This window comes from Palaemon carinicauda, chromosome 36 (assembly GCF_036898095.1).
Source record: "Palaemon carinicauda isolate YSFRI2023 chromosome 36, ASM3689809v2, whole genome shotgun sequence".
NCBI classification, from domain to species: domain Eukaryota; kingdom Metazoa; phylum Arthropoda; class Malacostraca; order Decapoda; family Palaemonidae; genus Palaemon; species Palaemon carinicauda.
The window spans coordinates 64,906,147-64,923,646 of record NC_090760.1 but is presented as its reverse complement, the minus strand read 5'-3'; the positions used below and the strand labels follow the sequence as shown (position 1 = coordinate 64,923,646).

The 17,500-nt window shown below is 31.3% G+C and overlaps 1 protein-coding gene across 1 annotated transcript in view; it reads left to right on the top strand.

Annotated features, from left to right (window-relative positions):
* Positions 1-17,500, top strand: part of Asator (tau-tubulin kinase asator) — a 117,504-nt gene that overhangs the window by 8,673 nt on the left and 91,331 nt on the right. The window contains 1 exon segment of the mRNA XM_068359819.1: positions 6,422-6,569. Within this exon segment, the coding sequence (XP_068215920.1) occupies positions 6,422-6,569 (148 nt within the window).

Genomic DNA, 17,500 nt, shown 5'->3' with positions numbered 1-17,500 from the left:
AGATTGCCTTTGCTCACTTAATGGGCTTTTGACACGTGGCATCGTCCACATGCCACATGCTATCACACGCCTTTGTAATTTAATGTGCAATGTGATATTAGATAAGGGATTTTAATCAATAATATCCAACACTTTGGTTGCCTTGCGTAAAGGTTGAGATACGTATTTGCTATCCCCCTGAACAGAGAGAGAGAGAGAGAGAGAGAGAGAGAGAGAGAGAGAGAGATGATATCCTGAGCATCCCGGAAACCCGACCACATACCCTTCTCGAACAGATGATTGTTGTCATCAACCACAGGAATTCACTAAAGGAGCGATCCTCTAAAATACCGATCCAAATCCCCTTTCCCCCATATAATTTTTGGCTGTATCACCCCTATTCTATAGAATTCTAGGGAAGGAAAGTCGGAAGTAAGGGGGGGAGCGGCGTAGTGAGAGCTAAAGCTGGTTATTTTGACGCCCTTGTATTATTGGCTTTCGGCAATGATCTGGAGTGCAAAGTCCTTAGACAGTCTCAGTCATTTGGACGATGGCTCTTGGTCTTGAAGCATCTAGGAAATCTAGCCCTAAACTATAGTATAAGAGAAGCACACACGTAGAGCTAAGAACATATGCGGCTATAAACTGGCATAGAAAGACCATAAACAGACGGGAATGGATGGACATGTCTGAGGCCTTTGTCTTGTAGTGGACAAGTTAAAGCTAATGATATATATATATATATATATATATATGTATATATATATGTTTATATATAGATATATATATATATATATATATATATTATTTATTTATTTATTTATATAAGTATATATATGTATATATGTTTATATATATATGAAATTCTTCTCTCTCTCTCTCTCTCTCTCTCTCTCTCTCTCTCTCTCTCTCTCTCTCAATAAAACAATAAATTTCCTATGTAAATCCAAATCACGACTAAATGTAATTGTAGTATTGAACCCAAATATCAAGAAGATCTTGTTCAGAGCAAACCAAACAAATAACGTTCAGGTGAAACATTCAGGAGATTGATGGAATGGAATAAGGAATCAGAGGGAATTGAAATAGGGTTTGGGGGAGAGAGGAAAATAAATGCAGTTGGGCAATTCGGGGCAAATGGAAATGGGAAAATGAGAAAACCGATAACTGAATATGAAATAAACCCAGCAATACATGTATATACGAAGATATATGTAAATATATATGTATATATATATATATATATATATGTATATGTATATATATGTATGTATATATATATATATATATATATATGTATATTTATACATATACAGTATATATATATGTATATATATATATATATATATATATTTATGTATATATATATATTTATATATATATATATATATATATATATTATATATATATATATATATATATAATTATATAATGTATATGCATATATATGTATACACACACATATATATATATATATATATTTATATATATATATATATATATACATATATATATATACTGTATATGTGTGTGTTTATATATTCATAATGTAAATATATGTCTATGTATGTATGTATGAATTCATGTATGTATGTGTATGTATTTGGAATTGAGGAAATAATTTTTGAATTAAGAGTATTTAATTTTATGATTATTAATCAAAGTAATAATACGGCTTGCATGAGTGGGGCATTTAAAATGTCTGAACTGAGGAAATATTACCGAAGAACAGGGAATGTGATAAGATATCTTTTAAACACGTATATGGAAGTGATATTTTTATAATGGTATTTGGAATAAGAAGAAAATATAAAAAAAAAAATAAAAAAAAAATAAGAAAAATACATTTCTTAGTGTCAGTAAATTTGTGGTTGTTACAAATTCCATGGAAGAATAAGGGAATAAATGAAAAATCTCAACTTTTTCATAGAAAATTTCGATAATTGTTATTGAAAGTGGGGGAGCTGAAAATTCTGGAATCTTTTAAGTTAATAAATAAAAAAGGGCGAAATAGCAGAAACCAAAAATTTCAAGTGATACAAGTGAAAACCTTAAGTGTAAGATATTCGTTTTAAAATTGGTGTTGTTTAAAACTTAAAAGTGTTTTTTAGTGATGCAGTAAATGATTCGACAGTTTTGAAAATTAAAAAGTATAAAAATATTGTAAAAGTGATGATTAACCCGGATTTGGGGGCTTTAAAAATTGGTGTTTTTTTTTTTTTTTATCAAAGCAGTTTTAGAAAAATGTACAAATATGGATTTGAAAATGAAAATATATAAATGAAATGAAAACAACTTATTTAGGTGCATATTCCGAAATCCCATAAAAGAAGGGCTCTCGTAAAGAATGACTAATGGAAAAAGAAAGAGGGAAGATATGAATTCATGATTCTTTGAAGTTCGAATAAAGAAATTTATTAGATAATCGAAGGATTAATTTGGATGCAATATGTTAAAGGTGTCATCGAAAAATCAATCAGTAGGTGAAGAGTGAATTTACTAATTGAAAAATGTTAATATAAGGGATTGGAAAGGATAAATAGAAAATGAGATGGTTAAACTTTTTATATATGAAAAAGAACCTTCTTTTGATTAAAATTTAACTAGAGCAAAATACTTACAATGTTACTCATTGTTTTGAAATATAATATACGAATAAATAGTGATTTATTTTTGTGCTATAGAAATATGAAGAATGTATTAGTGAAGATTATTATGATTAAATATGCTATGAAATGGAAGGCATAACTCATATAAAGGATATACCATTTTGTATTAGAGAAGTAAAAAGCTTTGACGAAACCTACGTTAAAAAACGTTAAATATTTGAATCATCAAAACGTTCGCATAGAGATAAACTTGATATCATTGAAATATAATAGAAATTTAATGCTGAAATTACAAAGTACGCTTTCAGTGAAAAGTAAAATAAGAAAATGAAGGAAAAGACATGAAATTGAAAGTGTAAAATACATTAGTAGAAAATAAAGTGAAAATGTAAAAGGTTGTATCGATGCTAAACGTGAAAGTAAATAAAAATGTTAGAATCAGAAAGGAAATTTGATATATAATTGATATGAAAAATGGGTGCTTTGACCAATATCAAAAGTCAACAACAGCATAATAGATTGTTAGAATTTAAATTTTGACAATCAATATTTCTAAAAATCTGAAATGGATAAGAATTCAACACTTTCAACGTTTCCGAATATTTTATACTGAAGCAAATTTTTTTTTTTTTTTTTTTTTTTTTTTTTTTTTTTTTTTAAATGATGAGAGTTTTTAGGGAATGTATTGGACCATTGAAGAATTTTCCTAAAACGAAAAATAGATATCGAATTGAGTATTGAAGATACAAATTATGAATTGTTAATGATTAGAAATTTGAAGTTTAATTATTGCTGAATAAATCTAACTATTACCTCTTATGAAGATAAACATTTGGTAAAATTCATGTGCAGTATATATATATATATATATATATGTATATATATAAATATAAATAAATATATATATATATATATATATGCATGCATGTAAATAAATGTGTCTGTGTTATTTGTGTGTCTATGTGCATGCATGTTTATGTATATATATCCATCTATCTACCAATATATATATATATATATATATATATACAGTATATATATGTATATATATACATACATATATTTATGTATATATATATAAATGCACATATATGAATAAATTATATATATATATATATATATATATGCGTGTTTAGATAAGTTATTGAGCGGCTGTTTGAGAAATTGAACGAAATTAAAAGAACTGAGGATCATAAACCAATAACGTAGCAGAATGATCAAGTAAAAATAATTAATTTAAGTGTAACAAAATCTTGCAGGGAATGGAAGACTAAGATTTTCAAGTTACGTTTAATCACTTCAGCTATTTCGTATAATTTTCCTTCCTTGCTGTACTCATATATACCTTCACTTTTCATTGCAAGATTCATTTCAATTTTCAATCAACTTTCCTCAACGGATAATCGTCTCAGATTCGAAAGTCCTTTGAAAAAAGAAAGAAAAAAAGAAAAAAAAAAAAACAACATTCAATACTATCGAGATGAGAACCAGACGTTACGAATTGAAAATATCTTTTTGGAGTCTCTTCATTTTTTTTCAGGACGTTAATTGGGCTCCAATCGCCCTTTTTGGGCCCCTCCAACTCTCCTTCCTCCTCCTCTCCCAAGGTCTTTTGTGATTGGTTTGACCGACCTCGGTCATGTCATGTCGGACCAAGGGGATCATAGACAATTTTTCCCTTTCTGCTGCCGACTCATTCACCCTGTTGCGTGGCATTTTTACCCCACCGCTCTCTCTCTCTCTCTCTCTCTCTCTCTCTCTCTCTCTCTCCTCCTCCTCTTCTTCTTCTTCTCTTTTTGTGTGTGTATGCGTGCGCGCTCTCTCTCTCTCTCTCTCTCTCTCTCTCTCTCCTCCTCCTCTTCTTCTTCTTCTCTTTTTGTGTGTGTATGCGTGCGCGCTCTCTCTCTCTCTCTCTCTCTCTCTCTCTCTTCTTCTTCTTCTTCTTCTTCTTCTTCTTCTCATTTTATGTGTGTATGCGTGCGCTCTCTCTCTCTCTCTCTCTTTCTACTTCCTCTTCTTTTTCTTCTTCTTCTTCTCATTTTGTGTGTGTATGCGCTCTCTCTCTCTCTCTCTCTCTCTCTCTCTCTCTCTCTTCTTCTTCTTCTTCTTCTTCTTCTCATTTTATGTGTGTATGCGTGCGCGCTCTCTCTCTCTCTCTCTCTCTCTTTCTACTTCCTCTTGTTTTTCTTCTTCTTCTTCTCATTTTGTGTGTGTATGCGTGCACAATTTTTCTTCATCTTCTATCGCTCTTTTCCGAAACTATCGCTCTTTTCTGAAACTGTCTCCATCTTTACTGCGTTTTGATTTCTCAAACTTTTAGTTTTTCAAAGATTTTCTTCTTCAGTCTTAGGGGCTGATGAATCACCCTTCGCTTTCAGAAAAAGATTATGCCTCAGGCTGTTCATTATTTCAGTAGGTGCTTTAATTCATGTTTAATTCAAAACGGAGTAGCAAGAGGTACATTTCGAAATAAATCGGGAATGTATGCATTATGCTCTTTTGAAAGGTGATGACGCAATAGTTTCATTCATTATTCATCAGAATGTGCAAATGAGGTCTCATGAAGTTGTTATATCCTTTTGACATGAAATTACATTGAACCAATATCCATTATTGTAATTTTCTTCAAATATTAAATTTCGTTTGTTTTAACAAATTTTGTGGAAGAATATGTTTATCTCCAAAGGCAATTTGGAAAGAAGAAATTAAAATAGTTATAGAGAAATTATCATACAATTAATACAAATTTCTCTCTCTCTCTCTCTCTCTCTCTCTCTCTCTCTCTCTGAATTTAATAGTTACAAGATTAGTCTTGAATTTACAGGAACCCCCTTTGGTCAGCTGTAATGCATAAAAGAAATAGTTTTACTTTCTCTCCTACCGTTCTATCTCTTGTTTATATTTCTTTCCTTTCTTTATGCTTATTTCTCTATCTGATATAAAAAAGAAAACACACAAACACACACACACACATATATATATATAAATTATATATATATATATATATATATGTATATATATATATGTATATATATATAAATATATATATATATATATATATATATATATATATATATTTGTGTATGTGTGTTTATGCATGTTTGAAAATTTGGTTGATTGACAACTATCCGAATATACATTATTATTTATTTTAGAATATCTCTTTATATAATTTTTGTAAATGTATTTTTTGATATAGATCAGAATCTCCCTTTCTAGTTGATTAAATCTCACCTAATGTTTTCTACGTTCTTACTTCTCACACATTTTCTTTGATGAGAGTTTGAAGCTCTTCATATTGATTCTATACTAAAATACAATATTTATGAATAAGAATTTTCTTTAAGAATTTGATATACTTTTTTTTTGACTTATTTCTAACTTACCGATAATTCAGAATTTGTTATTTACTGAAAATACAAAATTCACCTCATAATTTTTCATCTATTATAGTTAACTCAAAATACAATATTTATCAATAAGAATATTCTTTAAGAATTTGATATACCTTTTTTTTTTTTTTTAACTTATTACTATCTTACCGATAATTCAGAATTTGTTATTTACTGCAAATACAAAATTCACCTCTTAATTTTTCCTCTATTATTGTCAACTCAAAATTACCTACTTAGTGAGTGTTCAATATTCCCCAGTAAATGAAAATTCGATATACCTCTCATTAAGTTCAGTGTATCTCACTAAATGTAAATTAAGTGTGCCTCAGACTCGAGATTTTTTCAACATTCCTTACTTAAAATTCATTATTCCACCCTCAGAGAAAATTTAAAGTTTTTAGTCAGATTTTAATAGCTGCCCTTCTTCGCCTCCTCCAGGTAAGAAAGATCGGTGGAGGTGGCTTCGGAGAGATTTACGAAGGACAGGACCTGGTGACCCGGGAGCAGGTCGCCCTCAAGCTGGAATCCGCCAAGCAGCCCAAGCAGGTCCTCAAGATGGAGGTGGCTGTCCTCAAAAAACTTCAGGGTGAGTGTTTTTTTTTTTTTTTTTTTTTTTTTTTTTAAATAAGGATAATAATAATGTCTATTATTATTATTATTATTATTATTATTATTATTATTATTATTATTATTATTATTATTATTATTATTATTATTATTATTATTATTATTATTATTATTATTAGTGCCAAAATATACCAGAAAAGCTACAAAGACTTTAGTTTCTTCACAATTTCTTTCTTAAATATGACATTTGATGGGGGAGTTTAGAAATCTCCCATTCCAAACACAAGAAAAATATACCGTTTATGAGTAAAGGACTTATAAATGAGAGTAATTGTGCAAGAAAATAGATATTAAAAAAATGACAGATTGATTTCTAACCATGATAATTACCAAACAACAATCTACAATAATTTCGAGAAGAGAAACTTTTTGAAATTGTACAGTGGACTCCATCGAATTCATACCATGAGATAATTTGCATGGTTAAATGTGCAGTTTTTGCTAATTGCGATTTAGGTTCAGTTGCTGTCGGAGAATCGGAAAACGCTGAAATGCTTCAGAACAAGGCGAATGCTGTCTGTAGCATCACAGTCAGCCGTCAGGGTTATCAGGGAGGTTTTGTAGAGTTTTAACAATCAGATGAAAACGAAGGATTTTTCCATTGCGTTCAAGGCAGTTATCTGACCGAAATTCGAATTGCAGGAAATCTCATCATCAAGTCCTTGAAGCTAACAACGAAGCCGCAAGTTTTCCTTTTTTTTTTTTTTTCTAGCTGTGTAAAATTTTCTCTTGTTATCGTTAACTTTATTACAGTTTATCATTGAATCATCGTGTGTCATTATTTTCAGGATTATTTTTGAAAAGAAGGATGAGGATAGTTGTTATTATGAATATGATGATTATTGATATGAATGAATATCTTCTTTCAAAAAATAATTATCCCGTGAAATACACTAGCACATTTTGACAATACAAAAATAATTGGATGAACATAAAAGTTATAATCATAATAAGTTTAGAAACGTGCACAATAAATACTGTAGCAAATAAAGATTACAAAATTTATTTTGGAAAATTTGGTCATAAATAAATAAAACAAAAAAACATGTATATCAGGATAATGAATAGTTAAAGTTCGTCTGAACGTTTCATTAATTTTCTTAACAACCTTTTCAAAGATAGATGGTAAAGAAAACACAAACACATACATATAATATATATATATATATATATATGTATGTATAAATATCTCTCTCTCTCTCTCTCTCTCTCTCTCTCTCTCTCTATATATATATATATATATATATATGCTCACCAAATTACAGGGGATTAAGTGAAAATATTTGAAAATCATGAAGTTAAACGCCAAGGCTACCCGTGTTTACAGCCGAGTCACCCAAGTGTGACCAAGCGAGCAAAGAAGAAGAAAAGCGAAGAAGTCCGGGATTATACTATCCACGACTCTAGATTGATACTGAGATAACCAGAAAGCAAAAACAAAAAAGGATATAATTATTTGCTCTCCTGAAAAGAGACAACAGAATCACTGACATTATGTTGGTGTTATCTGTCCGGCTGGGATCGAGATATCTTCATTTGCTGGTTCGGACTGACGTTTTATTATGTTGCTTTGTGTTTCGAAGACCTTGGAGGTTATTGGGATACGAATGTCTTCCGCTTCTCGTATTTGTCGACGTTTTAGTAGCTTTGCTTTGAGTTCCAAAAATCTTGGCCCTGCCATCTCTTGCCCCTTTTTTTTCCGGGTCCTGGCGAAAATTGGAAGGTATGTGGCATAACAAGATATGTTGAAGAGATTTTTTCTTATCTGAAGGACAGTTATGAGAGGGGACTTAGACTGTTCTCAAACAACAGTGAAGTCAATTTAGATAGATACATTTTATGGTTTTTGTTGAATGGACATATTTTTGGTCAGCAAATGTTATTTCATGTACAACAACAAATTTGTTGTAGATGGAAAACACATTTTGATCAGGAAGTTTTCTTGCTCGGAAAATTATGGTACAGAGTAACCAAGTAATCATTAAAGGGAAATATTGGCATCGGCTGATTGTCTAAATATTTAGCAACAAAAGTATTACACAAACACACATACACAGATATATATATATATATATATATATATATATATATATATATATATATATATATATATATACTGTATATATATATATATATATATATATATATATATATATATATAGAGAGATATATATATATATATATAATATATATAATATATATATATATATATATATATATATATATAATAATTATTATTATAATAATAATATAATATAATAATAATAATTATTATTATTATTATTATTATTATTATTATTATTATTATTATTATTATTATTATTATTATTATTATTATTATTATTATTATTATTGATTTCATTATTGTCCATTTCATTCTTTTATTTAGCTGTTCTTGAGATTTCTCATCCAAACGGGGCAACAATAATTCTATTTAACTTTTCCTCCCTTTCTTATTTCACCTAAACCCCACAAAGTGTGACGCCGCCTTTTCCCAAATTGAAGAAATAATACGGGAAATTAACTTCAGAATTTGCTGTAGTTAGCAGCGTCAGCCTTTTCTCATTAGCCGTCTCAAGACTCTTTTATAGGAAGAGAAAAGACTTTAAGCTCTTGAAGAGTCTTAAGAAGAGTAGGCGGAAGAAAACTAACGACTCTTTGGTCTTAGAAAAGTCTTAGTTAGTTGGCTGTGATAAGAAGGAAGTGTCTCTTGCAACAACGGCGTAATTTTATTATATATTCCGTGTCCAAGGTCCAATTCAGCTCAATCTTTATTATACTCTAAGGAGAGTTATGCTCAGACGCCTTTACATTTAAAAACCACCCGAGAAAGGATTATATTTTACGTTACTATGCGCATTTTTATTTAACGTTGTATTTTCATTTTCTTCTAGTGAAGTAATCCATGTTTATTTTCATATACATAAATTCAGTCATCCTTAATAACCTGAAATTATCATTAAGATATATCAAGATCCTGAAATATATTTATTTTCATTTTTATGGTTTTTTTTTTTCTGTACTTTATGATTTTTGTAATATTAATAAGCGGAAATTGAAAAAAAACAGATTTCCAAGACCTTGATGTCCTTATGCAAGTAAATTCATTATAATGTTTTGAGCTTTGTTTAAAATGAAGAACTTAGAAAAACAAGATTTAAAACAATACGAAAAGGATTTCTTCCAAATCCTAGATGCATTTTCAAGGCTAAATATTTTCTTATGCCTCACCTAACCTCAAGGAAAAGCAAAAAAAATAACAAACAATGAGATTTCTTTCCCGCTTAACGTTATGAAAATACAGTTTGAAAATATAAAGTTTACAGAGACGCGTGTCAGGAACATATCACGTCAGAGTAATAAAACTCGATAAATGTTCATTATCCCTCCTCGTATTTCTTGATGTTTCACTCATCGTTTGAAGGTAGAGATTCGCATTGGGGAAAAGCGGCGAATATTTGTTCATCCTCATTGAAAGAGTAACACATGATTTTGTGGGGGAATTCATCGCTTCGGTATTGATCACCATTCTCAGTCATCGCTCGATGATGGATTTACCATGTCTGGCGAAGAGTGTTTTACGTCCATCAAAGGGCATGGGTTGTAAATGTTGAATCCTTTTATTATTATTATTATTATTATTATTATTATTATTATTATTATTATTATTATTATTATTTGCTAAGCTATACCCCTAGTTGGAAAAGCAGGATGCTATAAGCCCAGGGACTCCAACAGGGAAAATAGCCCAGTGAAGAAAGGAAACAAGGAAAAATAGAATATTTAAAGAACAGTAACAACATTAAAATAAATATTTCCTATATAAACTATAAAAACTCTAAAATAAGAAAAAGAGAAATAAGATAGAAAAGTGTGCCCGAGTGTACTAGCAATAAAATTTAGTAGGCTATACTTGGTAGTAGATTTTTCTTCTCAAGGTTATATTTATTTGTAAATAGATAACAGGTTTGGGGACCTTTTTGACTTATTATCTTGAGCTTGTAAATAGAATTGGGTGCAGTTAGCCTGCTATGATTCAAAGTATGTGGAGTGGCATGTCTTGTTCTTCTTCTAATTTCTCCGTGTCTTGTGTTAGCTTGGTACCATAATGGTCTGTGAGAAAAGATTAATTAAACCTTATAAACATTTAGAGCACAAGCAATATTATTATTATTATTATTATTATTATTATTATTATTATTATTATTATTATTATTATTATTATTATTATTATTAGTGTAAATAATTTCCCTAAATCTTATTCATTTTAATGTCTTATCCATCTTTTCACCAATTCCTCCCTATAATATTCACCCAATTGCTAACGAAAGCTTTTTTTTTTTTTTTAGTTTTGATTCCTTCTAAGTTAACATTGTACTTATTATCTTTATTCCAATTCTCACCTTTATAAGCAGAAATCGATAGCTCTTCTAACAGATTTTCTCCTTCCCTTACTCGCTGGCGATTCTACCCTCTCCTTTATGGTTATACGACTTTTTATTAGTGATCAACGTTTTCCTTACAAGTATTTGTCCTTTTCCCTCTGGTAATTTACCCTTTTTCAAATGTAATTTACAGCTCACTGTAGGTAACTCTGAATATTTTTCTATTAATTCTTTTCTCAGACTGTAATTGATGTTTCTCAATGGTTATGTACTTATTTTTTTTTTTTTTTTTGCATTGGTAACTCGTTTACCTCAATTCTAGTCTTTTTTTTTATATAAGGTAAATTTTATCAGGAATAACTTTTTTTTTTCTAGAAAGATTTACACCTCTATGATAACAATTTACGTTTTTCCTAATAGTAGATCACATAATCTCAGCAGGGATTTACATTTTTCAAATGATTGTCTTTCACATGATATTAATTAAACGATTTCCCAAAGAATATATAACTTTTTTAAAACTATCTATTAAAAATTTTATTCACTTTTAGATATTATTGTCTCATCAAAATTTCCCAGACGGGATCTGCAATTATCATCTTTTTGTTATCTGTATTTAATTTCTCGTTAATGACTATCCTTTGAGTGGGACAAAAAAAAAATCACTCATGAATTCAATGTCATCCAATTACTGTTAATTGCAATTATTCCATCCCATACCGTTGTTTAGCGAGTCATTACCGGATGATGTTTTATAATTTGACTTGATCAAATTGCTGTCAAGTCGGAAGATTGAACATTGGCTGTTGGACGGGTTTTCATTTGATTAGACATTGTTTCTTTTTTTGGTTTACTCGTTGGATAGTTTTTGATTTGATTAGACATTGTTTCTTTTTTTGGTTTACTCGTTGGATAGTTTTTGATTTGATTAGACATTGTTTCTTTTTTGGTTAACTCGTTGGATAGTTTTTCATTTGATTAGAAATTGTTTCTTTTTTTGGTTTACTCGTTGGATAGTTTTTGATTTGATTAGAAATTGTTTCTTTTTTTGGTTTACTCGTTGGATAGTTTTTGATTTGAATAGACATTGTTTCTTTTTTGGTTTACTCGTTGGATAGTTTTTCATTTGATTAGACATTGTTTCTTTTTTGGTTTACTCGTTGGATAGTTTTTCATTTGATTAGCCATTGCCTTTTTTTTTTTGGTTTACTCGTTGGATAGTTTTTGATTTGATTAGACATTGTTTCCTTTTTGGTTAACTCGTTGGATAGTTTTTGATTTGATTAGACATTGTTTCCTTTTTGGTTAACTCGTTGGATAGTTTTTGATTTGATTAGACATTGTTTCTATTTTGATTTACTCGTTGGATAGTTTTTCATTTGATTATAATAAGATTCTTTTTGAGTTTATTCATGCATATATACACTGATATCTTTATTAACGCGAATACATTTCGTTGAGGTGTTTATCAATGATGTATTTATTGATGCATCTATATAGTAAGATTTTCTATTTTCATAATAAACCAGTTTGTTTATATATCTATCTTCGAAGTCCCAGCCACGCTAAAATACAGTGACCTTAAAGGACGATAATATTTTAAATGACTATAATATTATAATATAAATTGGTTTTAGAATATTCAGCATAAATTAACATGATTATTTCTCATTCTCTGATGCCTGTGAGATGTACAATATTGTGCGATATATTTACAATTAGATTTATGAATATTATCCTATTATTTTCAAAATAATTAAGATGAGGATTATTATTATTATTATTATTATTATTATTATTATTATTATTATTATTATTATTTCAATGTATGCAAAGAAATAAAATAAACCAGATTATCATTAACATCCATTGCTTTCATAACCTAACCCTATCCTTTATTCTACTTAGATAAATAAAAAAAATGAAGATGGGACAAGTCAAGTAAACATTAATATACAACAGCTGCCATTGTCTTCAGAACTTATTCCAAGACATATATTAGAAGAACCATTTGTTTTATTCGCATTATTCCATTTTCATTCATTTTCCCTTATTTTCCTTTGATGTAAATAATGACAATAAAAAATCTCATAACGCGCAAGGAGAGACAACAACTCCTTCCTTTAAAGTGGCCCCCCTTGAAGCGTCCTTCTTCAAACCCCGGGAGCTTATGCCAACCTCGAAGGGGGGCCGTATAACATCTTGAGGTGATAACCCACCTACCAGAACCCACCAAGGAGGTTATAAGCGTTTCAGAGCGGCGCTCTCTGTCGTAATTGAGGTCTGCCGCCAGAACCGCAAACGGGAGCTTTTTCATTCTCATTTTGGCCAAAGGACAAATCGCTCTTAGGAGATTTCACAGTTGATATCCGAGTATGTATAAAGGGGGAGGGGGGGGGGGGGACTGATTCTAGGAATATTAACGGGAGGTTTACCTTTTTATTTAGTAGCTAGTGTACGCGACCTGTCAAAATGATATCTAAATATCTAGATAGATATGTACACACACAGATTCAACCCTTCCCACTCTCACCCTTACTTATCTACAACACGACAGTTTGGGCAATTTGCGTGGGGGAATTGAGCTTTCTGAGTGGTTGCCGCTCAGCGTGACAGCATATACATACACACACATATTATACATACATACATATATATATATATATATATATATATATCCAGACACTTGCTTATTATTATACAGGGGAGATTTCTTATTTGGTTTGTGTAATAGGCGGGGAATCTTTTTTATTTTTTTTCTTATTTTGTCGGATGCTGGAATAGGAAAATTTGTTTGTTTTTGATGCTTTAAATGAGAAGGGATTGTCGTCGAGCAAGTGAGAAGAGAAGACGATTTGCCGGTGGAGGTTAAGAAAAAAGATTGAGTCTGGTTGGAGGTGGAGATTGAACATGGAAAGGAGGTGCATTGGCAGGTTGAGGATGAGTTATAGTTTTTGGAGATTGATATTGGGGGATGAGTAGTTTTTTTCTAATTAGTGACTAACATGAGGTGGAACTGCTATTGGGGATCAAGGATAAGAGGTGAGTGTGGGGTGGAGGATGGGTGGGAGTGGAGGGGTGTTGGTGGTCTCATGTGGTAGATAAAGTTGCACAGGAAATGTTGCAGATAAAAATGATTTTCTGGTAATGTGGATAAAGGACTACTAAAGATCTCTGAAAAGGGGAAGGAGGTACTTTAATAGGGACTACCTCTAGAGAGAGAGAGAGAGAGAGAGAGAGAGAGAGAGAGAGAGAGAGAGCATGTTCGTTTTATGTGCGTGAAGGAAAGTAAATAAATATTTCACGACCTTGATAATGACAGCCGTTAGGGAGCATTTAACTTTAATTTGGAAGGAAATGGTGAGCGTAATGAATAGGAAAACAAAGTCCAATGAGGCTGTGAGCCTTAAGGGTACAAAAAAAAAAAAAAAAAAAAAAAAAAAAAAATCGTGAAGAGAAAAGTATTGCAAAAACAGTCCAAATGACACGTTCATTAAGTATAGAAACATAAGCAAAACCATTTCCCTCTTTTATATTTTTATAAAAAGAAACAAGACATAAGACGTTGTCAAGGCTAACCTTAATTTGATAAACTAATGAAAAAATAATTATGAATTTAGAAAAAGAAAGAAAAATAACACAATTCTTTCAATTTACTTTTACATTTCGTTTGTTATTCTGTGCCCGAGAGGGTTCCAGCCAGTATTTATTCGAGTACATATTCCATGATATCTAATAATGTCTACGGGCGATATTAACTTAGATAAAATGAATGGGTCTGGCGCAGAATTTCACTATAATTCTTCCGAATAAGCAGTATTGTGTTACTTTGTGTTAATTCCTAAGAGCTATTTTAGTAAACTGCATTCGATTTAATACAACTGTATAACAATACATGTATATGTTTTTATTTCGGCATTATTTTCATGCTTCTTACTTTAATTTTGTGAATATACTTTTGGTAATAGTAATACCACTATATACATAACTTCACGTATAAGGCGGTAAGTATTTGATGCAATTTTGTAACGTCGTATACATTACATTGTTAAATTTGGCAACACACAGATGCGTTATTTGCGCAACTTTCATATCATGGTGGCGCGACGCTATTATGCACATTAAGTTTTTCATCAGCTCTCTTACATGCTATCACGACAGCCATATGCTCTGGGATATTCCATTAAGCTTTATGCGTAAACAGACCTACATTGAATACTATAAAAACACTACAAAAGAAGCCTCATTTGTCCCATTGTATGTTCAAGAAGACATCACCAGACATCATTCAAAAACTCAAACAAACAGGACAACCCTACTTGCTGACATATCAATTACACAAAGAAAAACTCCCTGGTCCTTAAATGAACCCTAAAAGTCATATTTTGGCCTTTGTCGATTCTGACTCCACTTCATGTCACGGGTGATGTCTCCCATCTGTCATGCTTGTCATTGGCCCATTTGTGATGTGACCCTCTCTCGATTTTATGCGCCGTTACATTGTGCGCTTAAATGCCAGCGGTATCTTTGCTGACGTAAGTTTTGGATCTTTCTCTTTTCTTGGTGAACAGTATGATCATTTCGCTTTTGGGTGACACTTGATACAGAGAGGTTATGAAAAGAAGGGAAAAGGCACTAGAAGGGAAGGCTAAAAGGATAAGAAAAAAATTCACATCGGAAAGTAACTCCATCGATGAATAGTCTGAAGAATATTTAAGAAAAAAATACTTTGGAAGATAGAGGAAAAATAGACACAATGGTTAAGAAGGAAAATGGCCAGAAGAAGAAAAAAAAGAGTTAATAGAAGAGAAAGAATCTAAATCACTAGAAGGAAAGGCTAAAAGGATAAAAAAAAAATTCACATCGGAAAGTAACTCCATCAAAGAATAGTCTGAAGAATATTTGAGAAAGAAAAAAATACTTTGGAAGATAGAGGAAAAATAGACACAATGGTTAAGAATGAAAATGGCCAGAAGGAGAAAAAAGAGCTAAGAGAAGAGAAAGGATCGAAATTAAGAGCAGAATTATAATACAACCGGGACAGAAGATGAACTATCCATTAAGGCGGCGTTTGCGATGAAGGAAGTCGATTGCCCTGGAGATAATCAGCCGTGCGCTATGAATTAGAAGTGACAGCCCAAGACGCCTGTGAAGGCAGGCGTTTTATTTATACATGACGAAGGTTACTCAACACGCAACTCGCTGGTTACATGATAGGTATTTAGGGCTGAAATATAGTGTGACAAGGAAATCTGATAGATCCTCACACCAGAACGGGTGAAGAGGAGAGGCGTAGATTTCCATTCAACCAGAGTTTTTATCTAGGTCCTTGTCTTTTATAACTTATGGCCATATCTATTCGCTGTTAGCTTTAACTGAACATTTATTAAGCTATAATTTTTCCTCCTGTCTTATATTACTCCACATATGAGTACGCTATTCAGTTTGCTTCACATGTTAATAGCATTTCAAGCTCTCTTCATCTGCATGATCCTTCATTTTGCAGAAAAGTAGTCATAACAGGATACTTTGGCGTTTGTCTTGTGCCTTTTGATGTTGCTGTGCTTTTCCGTTAACCCATATATCACTTACTTATAGCATTATATGAGTTTTCCATAAGCGAATTCTCTCTTGCAGTTCACAAATTCCTGTTAGATTCATTTTGTTTATGTGATCACTATCCTCCCAGACCAGCCAATTCCAACTAGCTTAGATGAAAATTGTAAACGATGTTTATGGGAGGATTTTTGTCTAGAACAAAATAATTTTTTTCTGATGATTTTTGGCACAAGGTCAGAACAATCTTGATAGTCCGAATGGCTGTGACCATCACAAGGGCTCTGACTCCTAGTTTTATCGCCTCCACCCCACCCATTATGTAGCTTTTGGCAATGGGCGCCACCTTCAGCGCCCGAGGGTATAGCATTTCTGCTAGATGCCAACACCAGCTTTCGCCAAGCGATTTCGGGATGGGGTTATGGATCCGATATTAATTTGGCTTAAATGAATAAATAAATTTTATCTGAGCGAGAAAAAGAATTTAATGACGAAAGTTAACGGCAAAATAATTTACACGAATAGAAACAACGAAACGTAAATTGTCTTTGTTGTTTATAAACAGATATGCAAGTAAAATTCCAACACATTAATTTGCGGGTATTGAGGTATAAAAGCTCTACCTGGCTAAAACAATGCAGTAACTGACTTGATTCGTATAGGTTGCATAAACACTTGATAAAAGAAACGAAACCTTTACCTGGGTGCTATGGACATAATCAGATGTTAGTAGTAAATAACTCGCATAGAAAAACACATCACAATAATTACGGAGATTAAATGACTAATTAATAAATATAGCAGAGTGAAACAAACACAGGAATTTTGTGGATTCACAGTAGGGGTTAATGAATACTACCCGAGTTGAAATTGAGAAGCATTATATTTTGTACGTCTTATATTTTCTTAGTCAGCATAATAGCGTAAAAATTGCCTCACTGGATATGAC